The sequence below is a fragment of the Falco biarmicus genome, chromosome 3 (assembly GCF_023638135.1).
Source record: "Falco biarmicus isolate bFalBia1 chromosome 3, bFalBia1.pri, whole genome shotgun sequence".
Classification (NCBI taxonomy): domain Eukaryota; kingdom Metazoa; phylum Chordata; class Aves; order Falconiformes; family Falconidae; genus Falco; species Falco biarmicus.
In genome coordinates, this window is record NC_079290.1 from 85,770,008 (window position 1) to 85,790,805 (window position 20,798).

At 45.1% G+C, this 20,798-nt stretch overlaps 1 protein-coding gene across 6 annotated transcripts in view; it reads right to left on the bottom strand.

The window, feature by feature from the left end:
* Positions 1 to 20,798, bottom strand: part of ADGRB1 (adhesion G protein-coupled receptor B1) — a 295,067-nt gene that overhangs the window by 61,225 nt on the left and 213,044 nt on the right. For all 6 annotated transcript variants that reach the window (XM_056332736.1, XM_056332735.1, XM_056332733.1 and 3 more), the window contains 2 exons: positions 8,522 to 8,625; positions 732 to 834 (listed from right to left, as the gene is read on the bottom strand). In XM_056332736.1, the coding sequence (XP_056188711.1) occupies positions 732 to 834; positions 8,522 to 8,625 (207 nt within the window). The remainder of the gene's footprint in view (positions 1 to 731; positions 835 to 8,521; positions 8,626 to 20,798) is intronic.

Sequence of the window (20,798 nt, forward strand, 5' to 3'; positions counted from 1 at the left end):
AATGAGCAGTGATTTGTCATGCCAGCTGCCAACAGGGAAACTAAAAGTACGCTAGCTGGAGAAAAGTCATACAGGCAACATGTGCCTCTCCAGCTGGGTCTGTAATGGGGGAAGGCATGTACGTGAAACCAGGGCACTTGGCTTGAAAATCCCCGTTATGTCTTGCCTTTACTGCTCGAGTCACACTGTGATCCACAGCGAGTCCCTCGCGGTCCCCAGCTCTGCAGCGTGCACAGCACGTCTGGCAATGCTTCCTAACCCAAATAAAGGTGGTTTTTGTGGCTGTGTTCATTAACATCTGCCAAGCGCTTTAAGCTCCGAGTATAAAAGTTGCTGGAGAAATAAATGTAAAGCTGAGATATTGTGTTGTTTGGTTGTTGTTGTTGGGTTTTTTTAAAGCCTTTTCTCAATCTGTCTTTCTTTGTAATTTTTGGAAAATAAAATGGTTAAAGCCTTGCAAATAACCATGTTTCTTTAGTGTGCCGTGTGCCAGCTACTCTAGGCAGATATTCAAAAATATCACATTGGTTTTAATCAAAGCCCTGAGGATGCTGACAAATTATCAAAGAAAGAGTGAGAGAGAAAATAGAAATCTGCCATTTAGTTGTGTCTTTGACATGTCGCTAATTAACAGATGGAGGAAAAATGAGGAAGAGCTGCCTGAACGGATCATTTCAGTGCTAAACCACGGGAAAAGCAAACAAATAAACAAAGCCCAACTGATCTCTTACCTTATTCCGGGTCTGGGTCTGTCCGATCAGGATGAGAGCGTTGGAGGAGATGATGGATAGGCAGAAGTTGATAAGAATGACAGAGCGCTCTGAGCGAATATACCTGCAGCAAGAGAAGAGGGGGAGGGAGATCCACCCTGTCACAACGTACATTAAGTTACCTCTGCAAAGCATCAACCGGGTGCAGGTTGCACTGGGCCAGGCTCTACAGAAGGCCATGGTAAGAGATGGCCCATTTCCTGCAGATCTTGTATGTTAAACAGACAAGAACAGGGGGGAAAGGGAGGGGGAGAGCTCCGGTGCAGTGCTCAGCCCACAGATCTCTCCATCCTCCCCCATCAATGCTGGAGTTATGAGCATAAGTCAACAAACAAGGGGCCAGTCTGGTCCCTAGTCTGAGCCTCTCCTAAAACAGTAGAGTGCTTCAAGTCTTCTTCAGCTCTGCTTACTTGAAAGGGGACTTGAAAAGGAGCTTACAAGAAAACAGACAGGCAACACATGGAAAAAATCCCAAATAAGAAGAGCCACAGGCATGCTGGTGATGAAAGCAGATCACGAATGCATGCACCTTCACAACAAAGTGTGTGTGATTCAGCATTCCCCTTTGTTTAACCTAACAACCCATCCTGAAGTGAGAAGTATTTGTGGCTTCCCCCCTCCCCACCCCAGATGGAGAGGTTTGGCACTTCCCAAAACTAGGCCAAATAAGTAACTGCAGCTGTGGGTCTGGGACATTAGGGATCCAGGTTAGGAAGCTGTTGCCTTCAGCACCTTGCATGAGCAAGCTATTTGTCATTTCTGATTTGCAATACGCAGCACAGCACCAACCTGCTGCTGAGGTATGTGCCCAACAATTAATTCAAACCACAGGCTGCAGAGGGAAATTTCTTTGAAGGCGCTTTTATCTACCTAATAAAATTCAAGGGGAATTGCAAAAGTGCAAGCCCTCAGGGACTGACTCAGGACCTGACCATACCAACACTCATACACGTGAATAATCTGAGTGATTCGTCAAGTGCCCTGCCTGAATGCCAGATGAGTGAAGAGTAGACGCTGATGCTTACAGAAATTAGAAACAGATCTATTAATCAAGCAGCTCATCCTTGGAGGCTAATGCAGGATTATTTCCTATATTCTAGCACATCAACTATTTATATTAGGAATGTAATTTCATTAACCGATTTTAGCAAGAGCAAGTTGGTCGTGCTTTGGCTGCAGAGTTTTGAGTTTCTGACTATGTAAGCAGGACGAGTTTACTGCACGTGTCTGTTCTGCCAAGGGTAAATCTGTGCTTCAGACCTGCTGAAGGCTGCAAAACTTTGATTTTAACTTCCCTCTGAGTTTTACCTTCAGACAAACATTAATATTGAGGATATGCTTTCCTGATTACAGAAAAGTCACTGACGCAAACTAGCCTGAACTTAAACCGTGTTGAAAATCTGGTTTATAGCTAGTTCTCCCTGAAACTCACCCAACCCCAGAACGGAGTACAAAACGTAGGCTTCTAGTTCAGCTAGAAACCAGGATGACTGCCTGCAAAATAAGACTCTGGTTCCTTTCATGGCCAATCTGATCCCAAATTTCCCCATTTCATTGGGCTTAATACAATGCTGTGCATCACCTGGATCCTATTCCATTTGTGGCTGAGGGTACCGAGCCATCAATCTACGCTTTGATTGTAAAGCAATCAAAAATCAAAAATTGTAAAGCAATTTGAAGTAAAACATTGTCTCCAGTCAGCAGCTTCTAGGGGATAGAAAGGGAGATCTGGACTCTGTCCTGGTGGGAATGAGATTTAATAAATCTGTGTAGCAACACTATGATCCAATTGGCATTAGTGTGCACTTTGAAAGTCTCCTCTGGTCAAAAAAGGTAAGAAATGAGTTGACCATAAGTATAGACTGCATGTGAATGTAAGGGAAGATAATATAGCTGTCTTCAGATTTTTTCCCCTGCTTAAACAAGCCTCTCCTTTCTCCGTGCTTCCTTTCATGCACTGCGAGTCCATCCTGTTCCCCAGATCCCTGAACCTCCAAATTACAAGATGTGGGTTCAGAACATGTAGAGTCACATCATCAGAATAATTTAGGTTGGGGAAACCCCTCTCAAGTTCCCAGTCCAATCCTCTGCCCCCAAAAAGGGCTACTTTCAAAGCCAGATCAGGTTTCTCAGGGTCTTGTCCAATCGAGTTTTGAAAATCACCAAGAACAGAAATGCCACCATCTTTCTTGGATGACTTGTAACAGCGCTCAACTGATCTCACGGTGAAGAATTGTTTTTCTTAGTAACCAGCTGGATTTTTTTCCTGCTGCAGCTGGTGCCTCTAGACCTTTCGCTGTATACCTCTGCAAATTGCTTGACTTTTCCGTAACTCCTCTTTAACAGCCTTCTCTTCTCCAAGCTAACCAAGCCTTGTTCCCTTTGCCTCCTTTTACATTATGCTCTCCAGCTCCCTAAGCATCCACTGGACTTATTCCAGCGTGCTGACATCTCTGGTGTTGGGGAAGTCCAGTATTTGGCACACTTGCCAAGAGTGTCAAGCAGAGAGGAATAATCAATTCACTTGACATGTTGGCTATACTCTTTGGCTGTATAGCCCAATATAATATTGGCCATCATTGCTACATGGCTGCACTGCTCATTTATTTCTGAATTGTTGCCTACTAGGACCTGCAGAGCCTCCCCTGTGGAGGCATGAGGAAGCCAGTCAGTCCCCAGCCCATCCTGCACCACACTGTTATTCTGTCCCAGGTGCAGGACTGTGCATTTATCTTTGTTGCACCATTTCTCCAGCCCATATCTCTAGGTTTTTGAGGTCCTTCTGAATGGCAGTGCTGTTCTCCAGCATATCAGTCACTCCTCCCAACCTGGCATCACCCACGAACCTACTGAAGGTGCAATCTGCCCCATTATCCAGGTTATTAAAGAAGACATTAAACAATATTGGCCATAGTATCAACCCCTGTCAGATGCAGCTAGTAACCAGCTCCTGATTAGGCTTCAAACCTTTGACCATTAGACTTTAAGCCTGTACAAACTCTACCCAGTAAGTCACCTTAGAAGCTACCGATCCAGTGCACAGTTCCCTGGTCTGGACACAAAGATGGTATGGGAGACTGTTTTAAAGCCTTGGTAATGTCAAAATATATACCTGCTTCTCTCCACTGTCCATACAACCACTCATCCCACCACAAAAGGGAAAGAGGTCAGTCAGGCACAATCTGCCCTGTCTATTCCCAATTGCTTTCTTGTCCATCATTTTACCTGGAAATAACCTTTATAACTACTTGCCTCTTAATGTTACCAGGGGCTGTTGACCAGGCTCACCAGCCAGTTGTTCCCTGGACCCTCCTCTTGCCCTTTTTAAATCAGGGTGTAACATTTGCCTTCTTCCAGCCATCAGGAACCTTCCCCAGATGATACTGGCTCCACAGTAAAACCAGCCAGCTCCCTCAACATCACTTGATGCATGCCATTTGGTCCTGTGGACTTATAAAAGTCCATCTTACTTAAATGGTCTTCAGTGCTCTCTTCCTTGCAGTGGGCAGTACTTTCTTCCCCAGATTCTGCCACTAGTTACTGGAACTGGGGTGCGAGGGAGCAAACCTTGCCAGCAGAACAGAGTGATGAAGGCACTGAGCATCTTCACCTTTTCTACTTCCTTCTCCATTAGGTTACTTGCCCCATTCAACACTGGGCCACCACTTCCCTGAGCAATCTTTTGGTGCTGGTGTACCGACAGAAATCCTTCTTAATACTTTCCACATCCCTTACCAGTTTCAAATGCAGCTGAGGTCTGACCTTCCTATTGTATCCTGCATTCATGGGCAATGCTTCTATAGTCCTCCTTGTTAGTCTGACCTGGTTATCAAACATTTCCTTGTTATGTTTCAGCTCAGCCAGAAGTTCCCCATTATGCTGAGATGGCCTCCTCCCATGCTTGCTTTTTTCTTCCATTTCCTCTTCTCCAACTCAGGATGTTCCACAGAAAGAAATCACCATTACTATCCAGACCCTCTGGCCAAAAAAAGTCAGAAACTCATATCAGAGAGGGAAAAAACACAGAACTTGATGGGTTTTGCCAGTGGAGACATCTCCAGCAAAGGTAGAGCTGCTCGAGGGTGCTGTCTTACTACCCCTTGGCTGATACATGAACTCTGCCTAGTTATCAAAACATGCTGTACTCAGCCACCAAAGCAGGGGAAGTCTCACTACAAATTTAGGGAACTTCTGCTCTGGCCTGGGTCCTGCAGGATGTGGGGAAGCCCTGTGCAAACCAAGACAGATGGAGAAGGTGGGGAAAACCCTGCAGTCTGTCTCGCCGTCTCCATTACACTCCCTCCCTCTCCGCAAACACTGAGTCACTCTTGCTTTCTCACTGTGCGTACAGACATCCTTCTCAGCGCACTCACTTACTCATTCCTGCTACCTCCCACCAAGGCCACCTAGTGCCCCAGCATCTCTGGCAAAGGCAGAGCTCCTGGGTTTAAAGTGTTAAAAGCCCCTTGAGAGCTCACTGACAACCACTAAATCAATCCTCAGGCTTTGATGGGCAGGGAGTGAGAAAAGCTCACGCTGATATCTTTCAGTGATACAGCATTCACCCAGCCACGGCCAGTGAGAAAGGTCTGCCGTGCCCCACATGCTGATGGGCTGGTGGAAGAGCTATTCAATAGCAAGCATCGATCTCCATGCTACGGAAAGGTCACTGACTGAAGAGGCTGTTGAACCATTGAACCGCAGTGAGTTCAGGGATGGAAAACACTCCTGAAACACCACCGTGTCAAGGAGCTACTTGAAAGGAGTGGTGCAAACCCAAGCTTAGAGAAACACAGTACTAAGTCACTTCACCTGTTCTGACCCTTGAACAGTTCTCTTTCTGCCCAGTTTTTCAGTTTTCAAGAGGGAAGATCTTTTTCTTTCAGTTCCCCCTCTTTTTCCACATGGACAGCGGGGCACGTAGCCCACACACAGATCGTATCTCCAGCTGTGACCCAGGACAGCCACTGGCGAGATGTAACAAGGTCACTCCACTTCTATGGCCCACTGTGTCACTGACCTCTCTGTTGAGACTGCTAATAAGGCCAGAGATGCACCATCTGCAGCAGAGTTTTTGCAGCCATCTGTCTACTGGGAACTGGAGTGAGTCCACCAACAGGCCACCAACAGCCGTCAAACAGAGACAACGTCCAGTTTTCAATGAGACTGTGCCAAGTTGGCTGTGCCTGAAATGATCGCTTGCATCAAAAAGCTCATGTCGTTCATGCCGATGGCTGAGTAGGTACCACTAAGAAGCAACCATTATTTGGCGGTTTTGAATGGGAAGCGGAGGGTAAATTAATTTCATCCCTGATATGCAGCCCAAAGCTGGGATCACCTCCCTTTTACTCTGCCCCCTTTTCTTTACCATCTTCCTTTCCCTCTTTCTCCCCCACCCTTTCTTTCTGCTTCCCATGTATAAAGAAACCCTAGCTGGGCAAAATTCTGGGAAAGTTTCCAAATTGTCAGCCTCAGTGAGCTTATTCATCAGAAGTGTTTCATACTCAAGCTGAGTCTATGTATGCATGCTCCAGATGCCTTTGTCCAGAGGTCTGAATGAGAAATTTCCCAGCCAAAGCTCCCCAAAACAGCTGAGCTCTGGCAAGTGCTCTCCACAGAAGACCAGGCAGTTAGGGTATGAGGAGTTTCTCCCTGCATGGTGAAAAACAACCACTTTGTTACTGCTGTATTTTAGCAACAGCAGCTGGAATAATACTGCTGATCCCACTTCTAAGCATTCCTCCAGCGGTTCTCTATCAGACTATATAACATCTAGGGCAAAACAAAGCAGGAGCCAGGAGATAATGTTGACTTGAGTATGATGTTCCTGAGCCCATTAACAGGACAGCACATTCATGTCCAGCAGCTATGCCTAAAATAAAAAGGACACACAGAGTGCTCAGGGCTTAGCCACAGGAATGCTGTGAAGTTCAGAAAACATGAAAACATGATCTACAGAGAAGAAATGAAACAAACTCAGCGCACCAAAGAGAAATTCTAGAGATCACTTGATCATGCTTTACAAATATTTACACAAAGAGACTTAGGATAGAGAGCCCTTTAACCAAGATATAGCTGGTCTCAGGATCACTTGGAAATGCATGTCCATCCTTGGCTAGCTCACAAATGCCCACTCAAGCCTCCCATATACATGTCTCCCATTCATGCTGATCATTTTGGGCATAGCCCTAACGCAAAGGCTGGAATGAGAAATTAAAAAGAGCGTATTTTAAACAGGGCAGGCAATTAACTTTACTGTCCTCAATAACAGTAAATATTGAGGGGCACACTCCTGGAAGAAAATACATCCTGTTATTCCAAATGACTCTGGCATGCTCCAAACTGATTCAACCTCACGTATGAACTAGGGTTTCAGATCCTGAACTTGTTTCTGACAGGAAAGAGAGGGTGAGGCTCGAACACTTGCTCTTTACTCTTCTAGCCTAACTTTCCACTTGATCCTGACACCAGTGACACCAGTAAGTCACCTACCAGCGCTGCCCAGTGCTGCCCAGCCTGAGGAAAAGCAGGAGAGGACAAGGACTTGAGCACATCCAATGATACCCCAGGCACGGAAAAACCTGAGTTCTAGATAAATGTTATTATGATCAGTCTTCAGCTTGTAGCACTTGCCATAATTAACTAGCCACTATGCACTGTCACAGTATCAACAAAAAAAGATGCATTTTTGCTCATTTTTTATTGTTCTGTTTTTTTCCTCTATCACAGGGTAGAAAAAGTTATCTCAATTCACAGCTCTGAACTGAGTTTACCCTTTCCTTCATACTATGAATCACTTGACAAAATAAGAGCTTCAGACTGATCCCTTCTCCCAAAAGGGTCACCAATCATATCCAAACCATATACTCTCTGTATCTGCTCCATTTCAATTTCACAGTCATTCACCTGGTTCTGATTTTCTTTGTTTTATTTAGCGTAGAGTCATGAAGCTCTCAGCATGTTTGCCATGGGTTTAGGAAAGGCACGGGTCTCGTATTTTAAATTCACTTTGTTCAATGCAGTATATGGGGAGAATCCTTCACGCACCGCGGCTCCTCCAGCTTCTACAGTCCACCAAAACGTATGTAACAGGGACACGGGCCAATGTGGGCATTTTTTCAATAAAACTTCGCCAAAAAATCACTTTAGCCTCTATAAATGATACAATTTAAGATTACACCTGACCTGCTTATAGGCGTACAGGAGCTCTCTGCAATGGGATGTACTGAGGAATCCCATATGCATCTGAAGCTAAAGGCACAACATAACTAAGAGGTTGGACAGTTATTTAGACCATGTGGTTTATCATCCTTAAGCTCCTGAGAAGTGCTGTCAGTTCTTCAGGCCAGATGTTTTCATAACAGGTCGTGGATGTTTTGATGTTATCAAAGATCCAAACAGGAATAACTTGAAGCACACTGCCTGCAGGCAGTGTGCATCCACATCTCCATGAACAAGGTTTCCTGAGGTATATGAAGGCATCTAAAACAGCACATGGCTTTTGAAAATGGTACAATGCGACTACATGGGGTCATGGCATTGATTTCACTGTACTAATTTCTCTGGCACTAAAAGGAAAGAACAATGCCAGCAATGCCACCATGATGACTTTTTGCAGGACCCATTCATTACCAAACGGTTCTTCCTCAGGCACCAGACACCCAAAACCAGAGAGCAAAACCTCCAGGATCCATGTAGATCAAGAGACAGTTACTTTCCCCAACAAGAAGAGAAGAGAATGAAAGCCATACCTCCAAACAGAGACATAAATGATAATCAACAGCAAAAGTGTCAGCGAAGATACTCCACAGCCTACAATTAATGTGACAGAAGGGACCAGCACCTTTTCCATGTTCTGAAAGAGAGAAAGTGAGACATTAAAAAAAAAAAAAAAAGATGCTCAGCAAACACTACCAGCTCAATTTCATGGTAAGAACTTTCCTGCTAATTGTCTGTCAACTCACCTGACCTTCACATCGCACTGCACATACAAATAGAGAGAAAAGAAGACCAGGATCTTTTTCTTATTGACCCAGACCTGATTCTGCTCTCACACACACCAGTGTTAAGTCCAGGTAACAACTCTGATATCCATGGTGAAGCAGGTGTGTAAAAGGTGTGGATTGCAAGAGGAGGATCAGGCCCTTCATATCTGCTGTGAAACTTTGAAGATAATTAACGAGGCAATAGCAGAAGGCAGTGCCTACACTAGAATAATTGCAAATGAGCTCTTCTGGTAATGGTGGTGATGAAGGTTGGAGGATGAAAAGAAGGTGAAAATCTTCTACCAACTACAAACATCCATCTGGAAAAGGAGAAGGTGAAGCAAGCAAAGAAAAAACAAGATGTATATCCTTCCTAGTGACACAGCATCCAGTCATACCACCCACCACTTCACTACTCTTATGCTACTACACAAGGCATTTTTTCAAATGCAGGGGTCCTTGCTGGAAAATCTGGTGTGGAATGGTTCTCCTCTCCTGTCTGACACAAAAGATTTGCTGATCTTACAACATAAAGAACAAACAGACATGCCACAACCTCTCCTGATCTAGTTCTCTGCATCACTGGGACTAGCTGGGTAACTACCCAATATCTGCCAGACTACTGCCACTAAACTCCTCCTTCCTCAGCTCAGAGGGAGGATCTGGACCCTACTTGGTTTCCTTTGTTGCAGGCTTTTTTTCTGGCATTTTTTGCATTTCCACATCAGAGATCTTTGCTGGCATGAAGGCAGAGAAGCAGAGACCCACCATGCAGCAGACACACAAGAACCCTCTATTTAGACTGATTAGGCAGTACGCAGAGGTGTGGGAGCACAGTCAAGGTTGTCATTACATTGGCACAGTACCAACACCTATCATTACGGCCATGGAGATGAGATGGTTTCTGACATAGCAAGGGCTTAGCATAGGAAAACAAACAAACAAACAAAAAAAAGGCAAGCAATTAAACATGAACTTGGGAATGGAACAGGCAGCCCTCTAAGGACTTGCCTACACCGTTTTGTTGGCAGGCATGAGGCTGCTCAACCTGAACCTCCAATCAGTGGGACACCAAGAAGCTGAGGCTACTGCAGCTCTGTTCCAGGCTACTGAGTCTTCTGCAAAGCAAAATATATTAGGCAAGGCTCAGTGCTATGCTTATATGGAGTCTGGCCACCTCAACACATGGGCAAAGAAAGATGTGTCCATTGACTCAAGGCCCACAGTCAGTACGTGTTTACTCCACAGAGCCCACCACAAAGAAGACACAAACAACTCGATAGGTTCACTGAGCTGAATTTTCCCTGAAGTCTGAAGGGCTTGGGAAGATCTTCCTTACTTGCATATTTTGACCAAGGGCACCTCTGACATTTCAAATCTCATTGGGGGGAATTAATGAAGAACAAAACTTCCACCATACTGCTGCAGTGAATCCCATGGGAGCTATTGGGAAGGCTGGTCCAAGAGCTTAAGGGATCTGAGACAAAATTTAGTGACACATTCAATGGCACGACTGCCCAACTGGCATACATACCCAAAGGAGTACAGGTTGATTGAGGGATCTTTACTGGATGCAGACCAGCTACAGACTGGAAGCCAAACTGCACTGCAGTGTGGTGCTACCTTTCTGCAACGTTCCCTCTCTACAGATAGTATTAGCCCTCACACACCCAGCATGCCTGTACAGCCTTCCTTGAGTTTGCTCTGTGAAACAGGAGGCTTAGGACTCTCCAAAACTGCACCACAGATATGTACAAAGGGTTTGGATGCTGATCCATGCAACTTGCTGAAATTACGGGGCTGGATTTCCAACAATATCTTACTCCTTTTAACTGCCAGCATTTGTGTACAAACTGCAAGAATAACAAGGTGCTGAGCTTCACCGATTCATCAAGCAGGTCCTGCATCTCCCTCCACCCAGAGCTTCCCAAAATGCTCATGGAAAATGTTTCAGCTCACACGTGGATTTTTCCTCAAAACCTATGGATACTTGGATCACTGCAATTCTTAACATCAACTCATATGACTGTATTCCCATCCTGAGAACTTGCTCCTGACAAATATTTGTGGAAGCAAGAAACAGATTTTTGGGAACCAGGTAAACATAAAGACATTTCAATGAAAATATCAACATTTTCATGTCATCCATCAAACAAAATTGAAATCGGACATATTCCAGACACTGTGCCTGCTCCTTAAAATTGAAATGTGGAAGGGACTTTTCTGGGAACAAAAACCTCTGATTTAGTCAGGTACTGGGGTAGGGTGTCGAAGAGAAAAGATGCCATCTCCACTATGAAGCAACGGCGTCTCCCTTTGACACTTTGTTTCCTCCCCTGAAGAACCCAGGCAGGCAACAGCCCTGTCCCACCTCAGAGATGCACGGTTATGATAGATGTACTGTGAAGCACAAGCTACTCAGACATGGATTACTCCTTGCTTGCTCACTCCAAGCTCACTCCCAACCCTTTCTCTCTCCCTGCTCCTCCCTTACGGCAATATGTGTTCACATCGCACAAATGGTGGCCTGGGATGAGCATCAGTTGTGACATTTGATTTAAGTAGGTCTTATTTTACTGACTTTTCATGGGTAACTGGATAAAAGTGGGGGAGGAGCTCTACTAAAGAAAAAAAAAAAAAAAAAGAAAAAAAAAAGCCCAACATATAACTCATTCCTAAACCACCCGAGAGTAAAGAAATGGAGTTTGGATTTGAAAGAGACAAGCAGACTACATTCCTTTATCTCCAACACATTAACCCTAACACCCCTCATGCTCTTTGACATCCCTCCATCCCCAACAACCTCAGGTTCTTTCACTCCCTTCCCTATCCCCTTTGCCACACCACCCATAACCCTTTCCTAGGTCCTCCATAAGCAAAGAGGTTGCATGTACCGGACCATTCCTACATCAGATGTTTGCTCATTGGAAGGTATTACACAAATGATGACCAGCCAGGAGGAAGTCAGACTTGTGGGTAACAGCTGCTGTCTGTCTGCAGCCCTTGTCAAAGAAAAGACACTGGTCTGCACCTCCTTTATCCCTCAGCCAAACTTTCACAAGACCCATGCCCACCAGAAAGACTTTTGCTGAAGAGATGCAATGAAGCCGATTCCTCCTCCCCACAGAGAAGGGATGACTGGTCCAGCCCTGATGGGATTTCTGTTGGCATCATAAGGGTGGATAACCATAAAAAACAGTGGTGCAATAACAACGGGAGCTCAGTCCTTTGAGAATAATAAATCCTAAAGTCTTAGGCCCATGTAGCTTAGGATACTGCTTTCTTATTTCATTATTAAGGTTTCTCTGTCCTCCCCATCTGCCTTTTCCCCTCCTCCACTTCTTCCCTTTGGCAAACAAAGCATCATTTGTTTTATCTCTTCTGATTAATTAACCCCCCTGACAGAAGGTGGTTGGATGCTGTAGGATCTGAACCTTGCAAGGGAAATTTCCTTGGAGGAGAACAAGGGGGAAAAGGAAGGCTGTTTTTAAAACTAGTAATGCTACCAACAGAAAACCAGCAGGGCATGCTCAAGGTAAGAGAGAAAGCAGTCCTGTGGGAGTTTCCCAGCAACACAGCTGAGGAGCAATCTGGCTGTCTGCAAAGACAGGCAAGGAACAAGGTCTCTACCTTCTTGGACTTGAGGTGGTCCCAGACAGCCTGTCCCTTACCGCCTCCCCATGTCTGCTGGCTGGTGCCACCCAGCAGCACCCTGAAACACGGATGAAGCCCTGCCTGTTTGGAGCTGGAAAGAAAACCTTTGCCTGGGCTGAGTAGGAACAGAGCAGGTCATTATGAGTTGCAAGTTCTGTGATTCTGTCACCAAGCATGACAAGGGAGGAGAGAAGCAATCAATGACATCAGCTGGGATGGAAATAACGAGTGCTACTGCCTGGGGCTGCTTGCTGTCCTACCACCTCATCACTCTGCCTAGCAGGGCAGAAGGACGCTCCTCCACTTCTTTACAATTTCACTTTGCTTCCTTCTTCTTTTCTATTTCCTTCTCTTCCTTTCTCCCTAATTTTCTTCTCTCCTTTGTCTTCTTTCCTCCCTTCCTTTGGCCATTTTCCATGACACATTCTGCCTTTTCTTCTTGCTCTTAATGCATCTCTTTGGCTCTGTCGCCTTTACATTCTCCGCATTTCTATCTTTCCTTCTCTTGCTTTCTGCAGAACACTGTGAAAAGCAACTTCATTCAAGTTGTGCTTGTTCCATTACCCTGCTCTGGCTCCAGGGTCAAACAGGCTCCAGTCAGAACAAAGTATTTCTTAATGCCATGCAGTTTGCTTGAGACCATTCAAGAAAGCTGTTCGTTCTGGTTTTTCCATTCTTGATACTGAGCAAGGCTGAAGAAAATCTTTATAGGCACAACATCATACTCATAGTGTCACCAAAAAGTTAAACCATTTATTTAGCTCCCAAATCAAACACAGGCATACAAGTTTGGAATTTAGGGTGCTGGGCTTTGTTTTTAGAAACGTGTTGCTGTTCAGAATGGTTGCCTTGAGCCTGACATCCTGCACATTTGAAATTAAAGACTCATAAAGTCAGAGAATTACAGAAGTACTGGTTGCAAGGGACATCTAGAGCTTTCTAATCCAATTTACTGCTTGAAGTAAGACTACCACTAACTTCAGGTGATGTTGGTGATGGTTTTGTCTTGATGAGTCTTGGAAATTCTCAAAGATGGAGAGCTCTGGAGTTCATTCCAGGGCCACACCACTCTCCTGGTGATACGGTTTTGCCTAAGGTCACACATTAACTTCCCAAGCTACAGTTTGTGTCTTCTCCCCTTGTTAAATCATCAGGCACAAGTGAAAGGAGTTTGATTTTATAATTTTTTGTACTTGCCCCTCTGATACCTGTAGGTTGAGATCAGATTGCCCCTTACATTCATCTTTGCAAGTCCAATTAAGCCCAGCTCCCTCTGCCTCTCCTCACAGGTGGTGAGCTCAAAGCAACGGGACTCATTCCACTCTTCTGTCAAAGAACTGGACCAGATAGGTGTGATTTACTCCAAGAATTGCTCAGGGACAATTTTACTGTGCCAGTGGTCTGAAGGCTTTTCACAATCCTTGAGAAGTTTCTTTAAGCCACATTGTATTGATTTTGTTGCTGGCTAGACAACTCTTGTCAAAACCAAAAGCTAGTTGTTAAAATTGCTGGAAAATTATGCTTTTACCAGTACTCAAAAAGTGAACTGCTTTCTAAACAAAGGGGTGTATGTCAGTGCTGTACTGACTGAGGAGGGTTGAATGACGAAGAGGTGAACGTGCTCTTGTCATCTGCCCAAAAAATTCTGAATATTTTCTTTTAATCTCAGTTCAGTTAGATTCTGGGTTTCTCATTCAGGCTCAGGCTCTTTGTATATACTGCAGTGGTACGATAAAGCACCAGCCATGTACTCCAGTACAGCCACTGGACAAACAGGACAACAGCCACCCAGAAGGGCAGCAATCCACAGCAATATACAGCATCTTTTAGAGACTTCAACAAGTGATGATATGACACTTTCACCTGGGTGAGAACCAGGCTCTTGACAAAACTCAGCTGCCAATGCTGCCTCTGCTGTGCGTGTCCACCTCTGGGGATTCTGCAAAGCCAAGAGGAGCACAGCTTTGCACTCACCTGCAGAAGAAGCAGACGTGAGGCACGCAAGGAGAAGACCTATTGAACAAGCAGGTGCTGCTCATACCCCACCGTTCTCCTGACCATCACACAGTGCTCAGTGAAAAGCAGCACTGATGTCCACCTATCTGGTTGTGCTGGGGCATGTCTGTTGCTGACACCCTGGGGTAAAGCTGAAGTTGCTCAAAGGAAGGCTTAGGTTTTACCTCCTGGAAGACGTATTTCTTCCACTAATTTCAAGACAGGGAGAGAAGAAGAGCACAACAAAAACTCTTTTTGGTGGACCCCAAAATATGGGCAATAGCAGGGATTTAGTGAAGGCAGGATTGGGCCAGAGCCAAAAGGAGCTTTTCTGGTGGGTCAGCATTCTCAGAAGGACTACAGTGTTCACTTAACTCAAAGCAGAGGAGCAGCGGGGAGGCACCAAGACATTTTTTTCAATGGAATCAAAGAATGGTTTTGCTGGAAGGTAACTTTAAAGATCATCTAGTCCAATCCCTCTGCAATGAGCAGGACATCCTTCTCTAGACCAGGTTGCTCAAAGCCCTGTACAACCTGACTTACAACACTTGCAGGGATGGGGCAGCCACAACCTCTCTGGGTAACCTGGTCCAGTGTTTCATCACCTTCATTGTAAAAAACTTCTTCCTTACATCCTATTTAAATCTACTCTCTTTCAATTTAAAACCATTGCTCCTTGTCCTGTTCCTACAAGCCCTGCTGTTGTGGATCACATGTGGATCACAACAAACCCCACAGTTGCTCACTCACTCCCCCCACAACAGGCTGGATTGGGAGAATAAGAAAGGTAAAAATGCAAAGCTTGTGAGTTGAGATAAAGACAGTTTAAGGGGGGGGGGGGGGGGGGGGGCGGAGAGGGGGGGGCAGGGGGAGAGCTAGTAAAGAGGGCAAAACCCAAAATCTAAGAAAAACAAATGCTTCAAAAGAGAACAATTGCTCACCACCACCACTCAATCAATTCTCAGCCAGGCCCCAAGAAACAGCAGCAATAGCGGCCCCATCAACCTCCAACCCCCCAGTTTTATTGCTGAGCATGACATCATAAGGTGTGTGGCATACCCCTGGGGTCAGCTGGGGTCAGCTGTCCCGGCTGTGTCCCCTCCCAGCTCCTTGTGCCCCCCCAGCCTGCTGGCTGGTGGGTGGGGTGAGGAGCAGCAAAGCCCTTGGCTCTGTGTGAGCGCTGCTCAGCAGGAACCAGACATCCCTGTGTTGTCAGCACTGTTTCCAGCACAAATCCAAACCACAGCCCCATACGAGCTACTGAGGAGAAAATTAACTCTACTCTGAGCAAAACCTGGTAAAAAGTCTTTCTTATAACACTTTATATATTAAAATGCCACAATAAGATCTCCTCAGAACCTTCTCCATCCTCTAAACTTTGAGGAAGGCTTTGAGATCCCTGCATGAAGATCACTTAGTGGCATCATCGATAAATAAACTTCTCACAACTTCTTTATGGAACAACCCGACATTCTCCCCAGCTCAGCTCATGTCATTGCAAGACAGGTCCAGCGGATTACTACCTTGTTTTGCTTCCTTTGTATCTTAACTACAGGCTTCTCATGTCAAAGCTAATCGTCACCCATTATAGGGAATGCATTTGTGGAGCTGAAGCCCCTTTTATGTAATTTGGCCAGTCTAACAGGCAATTCTGTGTAATTACAGTACATAAAAATCACCCAGAGAGACATCTTAACATGCTACTATTTATTAACAATTGCTAACTCTTCACTTGGTATTGAGTCTGCTCTCAAGATACAACATGGCAATCTGCATTTAGTAAACAGCCTTGATGAAGCTTTCAGGGCAGTGGAGAGGTCATGCAGCTGCTTGTTAATAGGAACTGTCAGGATAACTTCCTTCAGGCTAGTGGGGAATTACAAGAGTTAACAGCATGTGTTACTTACCTGCCAGTTGTCAATGCCATGGTCAGCTTGCTGCTGCTGTTTCAACTACCAGACTGCACCCTCAGTGCCTCAATTTCCAGTCCTGATATCAAGGTGGGCTGGATCAGGCTCATATTAACTCTAAGGACCACTGTCCTCCTGCCCAGCCAGCTGTTCCTAAACATTTTCACTATCATTATTTAAAATACACTATGCTTTGTTCCCTCCCCATCCATTTTCCATTAGACTTTGTGCGGCCAAGCTACTGAAATTGCTGTTTAACTGGGCTCCGATGAGTAGCTGTAAGCCACTTCACATCCCTCTGCAAGCTGCAGTTTGGGAACCAGCATCCCGAGCAAGGGGACTGCAAGCGAGGAGAGCAGGGCTCTATTCCCAGCTTGCCCGCAGGTCAACCGTATGCGTGGCTACATCATTTAAGCCAATCTTTTCAAAGCCCTCTCATCCAGCTTGCTTTAGATTGCATACACTGGACTTAACTTCTCCGGGGCCTATCTTGACCCCCTGGAAATGGAAAAGAATAACACTGCCCTCCACCTCTTTTTCAAACCTTAATTCAGCTTATATTTCTGATATGTGTAAACGCCTTAGGGGGTTCCTCAAGCTACTTCAAGACAATCAAGCACCAGCATCTCACTCTCTGCTGCACAATATTAACATGGGAAGGTATGGAGGAGGAAGAGACCCTTTGGTTTAACTGTTTGTGAGCTGGCCAGATGCAGCATCTGGTTTTTAAATCTTTCGTTTTCATGCATATGGTAAAACTTGCTCTGTTCCAGACTTTCCCTTTAAAGCATGTTGAAGAGGAAATAAAACCACTTTCTACAACAAAGCTAGTAGTAATCAAAATGGTCTATTCCTCTATGAGTACGTGCTCTTTTCCTTCTGAGACTACAGAGGCAGAAGCGAACTTTAATCAGACTGTGCAGTACCACAGGCACCGCGGTAAGCAGCAAACCTCTATCTCGCTATGTCAGTCCTAGAAGATAAGATGGTCCAGGATCCACTCCATTACCCTGAGATCAAGTCGTACAGTATAGATGATATTCATACAAACTCACCATTCAGAACAGAGGGGTCTTGTCCATACTGCCTAGTGGAACATCCATGGACCATGCCCTCCCCTGGACCACAGCTGGGCATTGCAAGTTGACACAAGCCAAGACACAGCCAGGGAGCATTTTAACAACTAAACAGTAGGGACAATTACAGGACAATGCTAGAGCTGCTTTTGCCATGAAATTAATAATAATAATAATAATAATAGTAGTAATAATAATAATAATAATATTGTTATTGTTATTATTGTTATTGTTATTGTTATTATTATTTATGTTATTGTTATTATTACTAGTGCTACCATTATTTTACAGTGTGGACATATGCTCGAACCACTAAAAATGAGCCTTCTTTAATGCTCCTTTCTGCTTGGGATTGCCGCTTCTTTGTGCTACACAAGGGATAATCAATTCAAAGTTTGTAACTGATTTGCAAGCCGCTTCTTGCATTACCCATCCTGCCCTGATTTCACAACACGCCCTTATCTCTAGTAACTTCCCAGCAGCAGTGCTGAGCACCTTGCAAGGAAATGTGGTAAGATTTACACACAGTTAAAATAAAATAACTCCATGGCAGACTGGGAATGGAAAATGAGGGTAGAATCCAGACTGTGTTTATTCTGATTTAAGCAGTATTTTGGTTCCATGCCAAGCAACAGCATTTCACCAAATTATTCCAAAACAGCCCACTGTTTGTTTTACTCTATCAATGTCACACTGGTGAGTGATGCCAGACCGACAGCTTCCCCACAGCACGGACAACATGTGCCTTCCCCATGCCTGCGCATCCTGCTCTTAGGAGAGACTCAACCAAGGAGTGCAGGGAACACCTGAGGCCATGGTGCCTGGAGAAAGACTTCTGCCAAATATGCTTATATCACTCTGCTGCCTACCATCACAGAGAACAAACATCTGCCTTCCTTGTCCCCTTCTAGCACGCTTGCCCGCTGAAGACCAGCCCTTAAGAAAAAGCTTCATCCAAGGCATAACCTGTGATCGCTTTTGCAAAGACTGCACAAGCCACCTCTAAAACATCTCTTAAACCCTGCCTTTGTTCAGTCCCTTTAATTATCACTTGCAGATGCGATTCCTCTCCTGTAGGACCTCCACAAAGGTTCCCACCTCTCACTGCTCAATCACTGAATATCCCTGCACTAGCAATGGCTCCTGACCTAAACTAGGGTTGAACCAACAACCTTGAAGTAAAAGATGCCTCCAGTTCATTTTCGTTCCCCAGAGGCTTTCAGGGGCTCATTGGCCAGAGCTCATTTCTGAAAAGGAGATGAAGGGATTTCAGCCATTTGGCAGATGATTGGTATTCTGTTATGATGATAACGACAGCTTTATTCCTATTGCAAACCAAAGAGCCTGTGGGATCCAGCATATTTCCACCCACCCGCCGCAATACACAGCTGATTACTGGGGAGTCACTGGTGCTAATTTCCTCTACATGAAACTGATCTCAAAGCAGCACTCAAGGAATCTGCTTCTGGCCCCTATGCCCATCTCATTCACAGCTGAGTGACTGGGAAGTAAAACTGTAACAGCCCCTGGATTTAGAACTGCACCGAGTTGATATAAACAAGATGAAAACTGGCCCCAGTAGTAAGATATTCCCCATCTGGGGAATGGCTGACATGACTGCCATATTTAAAAGAACAATTTGTAATGAAAAATGAAAGCATTGTCCTGCTTGTGGGAAAAGAACAGAGTCATTTCCCTTTCACAGATCTATTGAATCTGTTCTGTATAGCATTCTGGTTAGCAGGGCAGGTAGCTAGTGAGCACTCTAGATGCCATCTTAGTTTTGACTGTCTGTTACCACACACAGCATAAGCCCAGTATCCTGACTAGACAGTACTAACATTTAGAGGGAATTTTCAAGCTCAAATACTCATAATTACAAGTCTGACATTTGTTCTCCATGCGTATTGCCCACTTTCCACATGTATTGCCATTACTGCCAAAATCTTGCCAGTAGATTTGTCCACTCAGCATAGATAGCAAAAGTATGGAGGGCACAAGCCTTTCAGAAACCGATTCAATTTTGGTTTAAATGAGTAGACATTGCTAGTAAAAAAATAAGGACACCTTAATTTCCATGTCTCACTGCATGGCAATTCAAGGGTAACCTTAGCCTTTAGGCAGGGCACAACAGGGCTCAGTGGTGAAACAGCCTGCCCAGATTACCTAAAATTACCTAAAAAGGGCTTTTCCAGGCCAAAGCACCACAGAGACGGGTGCAAAATGATGTAAGAAATACAAGCAATGCTCAACAGTTCAACTGACTCTTCAAAAACAACACACTTAGTCCCTGAAGTGCTTTGAAAAGGAAGATAATCTCATTTAGCACTAATGCGCTGACTCCCACCCCGATGAGCCCATGAAACCCAGCCTCCATCACCCACTTGTTGCCATTTTCAAATCAGCACCTTTGTGATGTCTCCCACGCTGTCCTCTGCCATGGGAGAAGCTCCCCCAAAAACACCGAGAAAGCTATCCAGTGCTCTAGCTTTAAACCTCCCTTGTAAAACCCTGCTTGGTGCAATGCCTACAAAACAGTCCTGACAACGGCAGATGTGCCACGACTTACTGCGGATCGCGATGACTAATGCCCTCGTGCTGTTTACATGTGCCCCCACACCCGCTTGTATCCAAGCATCCTTGTATTTCAGCTGGAAATTTCAGCTGTATATCTCACGTATTTTTGTGTTGGGGTGGCTTTGTAGCTCATTCAGCACCGAGCAGATCGAAGTTGTGCTCCACAGCTAAAGCCTCCCAGGTGATGCAGTGGTCCAAATAACACATTACAAACATAAAATAACAATGGATCAAGAGCTACAGCTGGAAGTGAAAAGCAGGCAAGGTGGTCCCAGTAACTGCGGCCAGACTGATTTTTCCACATACATGCCCTAACGCACCAGGGCTTCCCCATCTGCCTCCATCCCGCTCCTCTACCTCGCAGCAACGTGCCACCCCTCTGCCACATTTCTCTCTTCTACACAGCAAGAAGCAGACACAAAGAGGATCTAGTTCACAGAATTACAGGCAAGAAGGTGGGAAAAGACCGGACAAGCTCAGCTCACCCACTGCCTGCCTCAAAGCCATCTAAACCATCCCCAGCCTGTTCAAGAAAACCTTTGCTGACAGAGACTAGGCTCTCAGAGCTTGACTATCCCTGCAGTCAGAAGGTTTTCCCCTGTGCCTAAATTAAATCTCTCACACTGCAATTTGATTCCAATCCCCAACAGACACAGAAATCAGATTACTGTCTTTCCACAGCTACCTTCTACCCACTTGAAGACTATTATCCTCTTTCCCCTCAGTCTTTTCTCCTTGAGAAAAGAGTCAAACGGTCTCACAGAGCTCACCACCACTCACCATCAGTGTGGAGGTACCACACCAAGCATCTCTGACAAATCCTCTCCCACG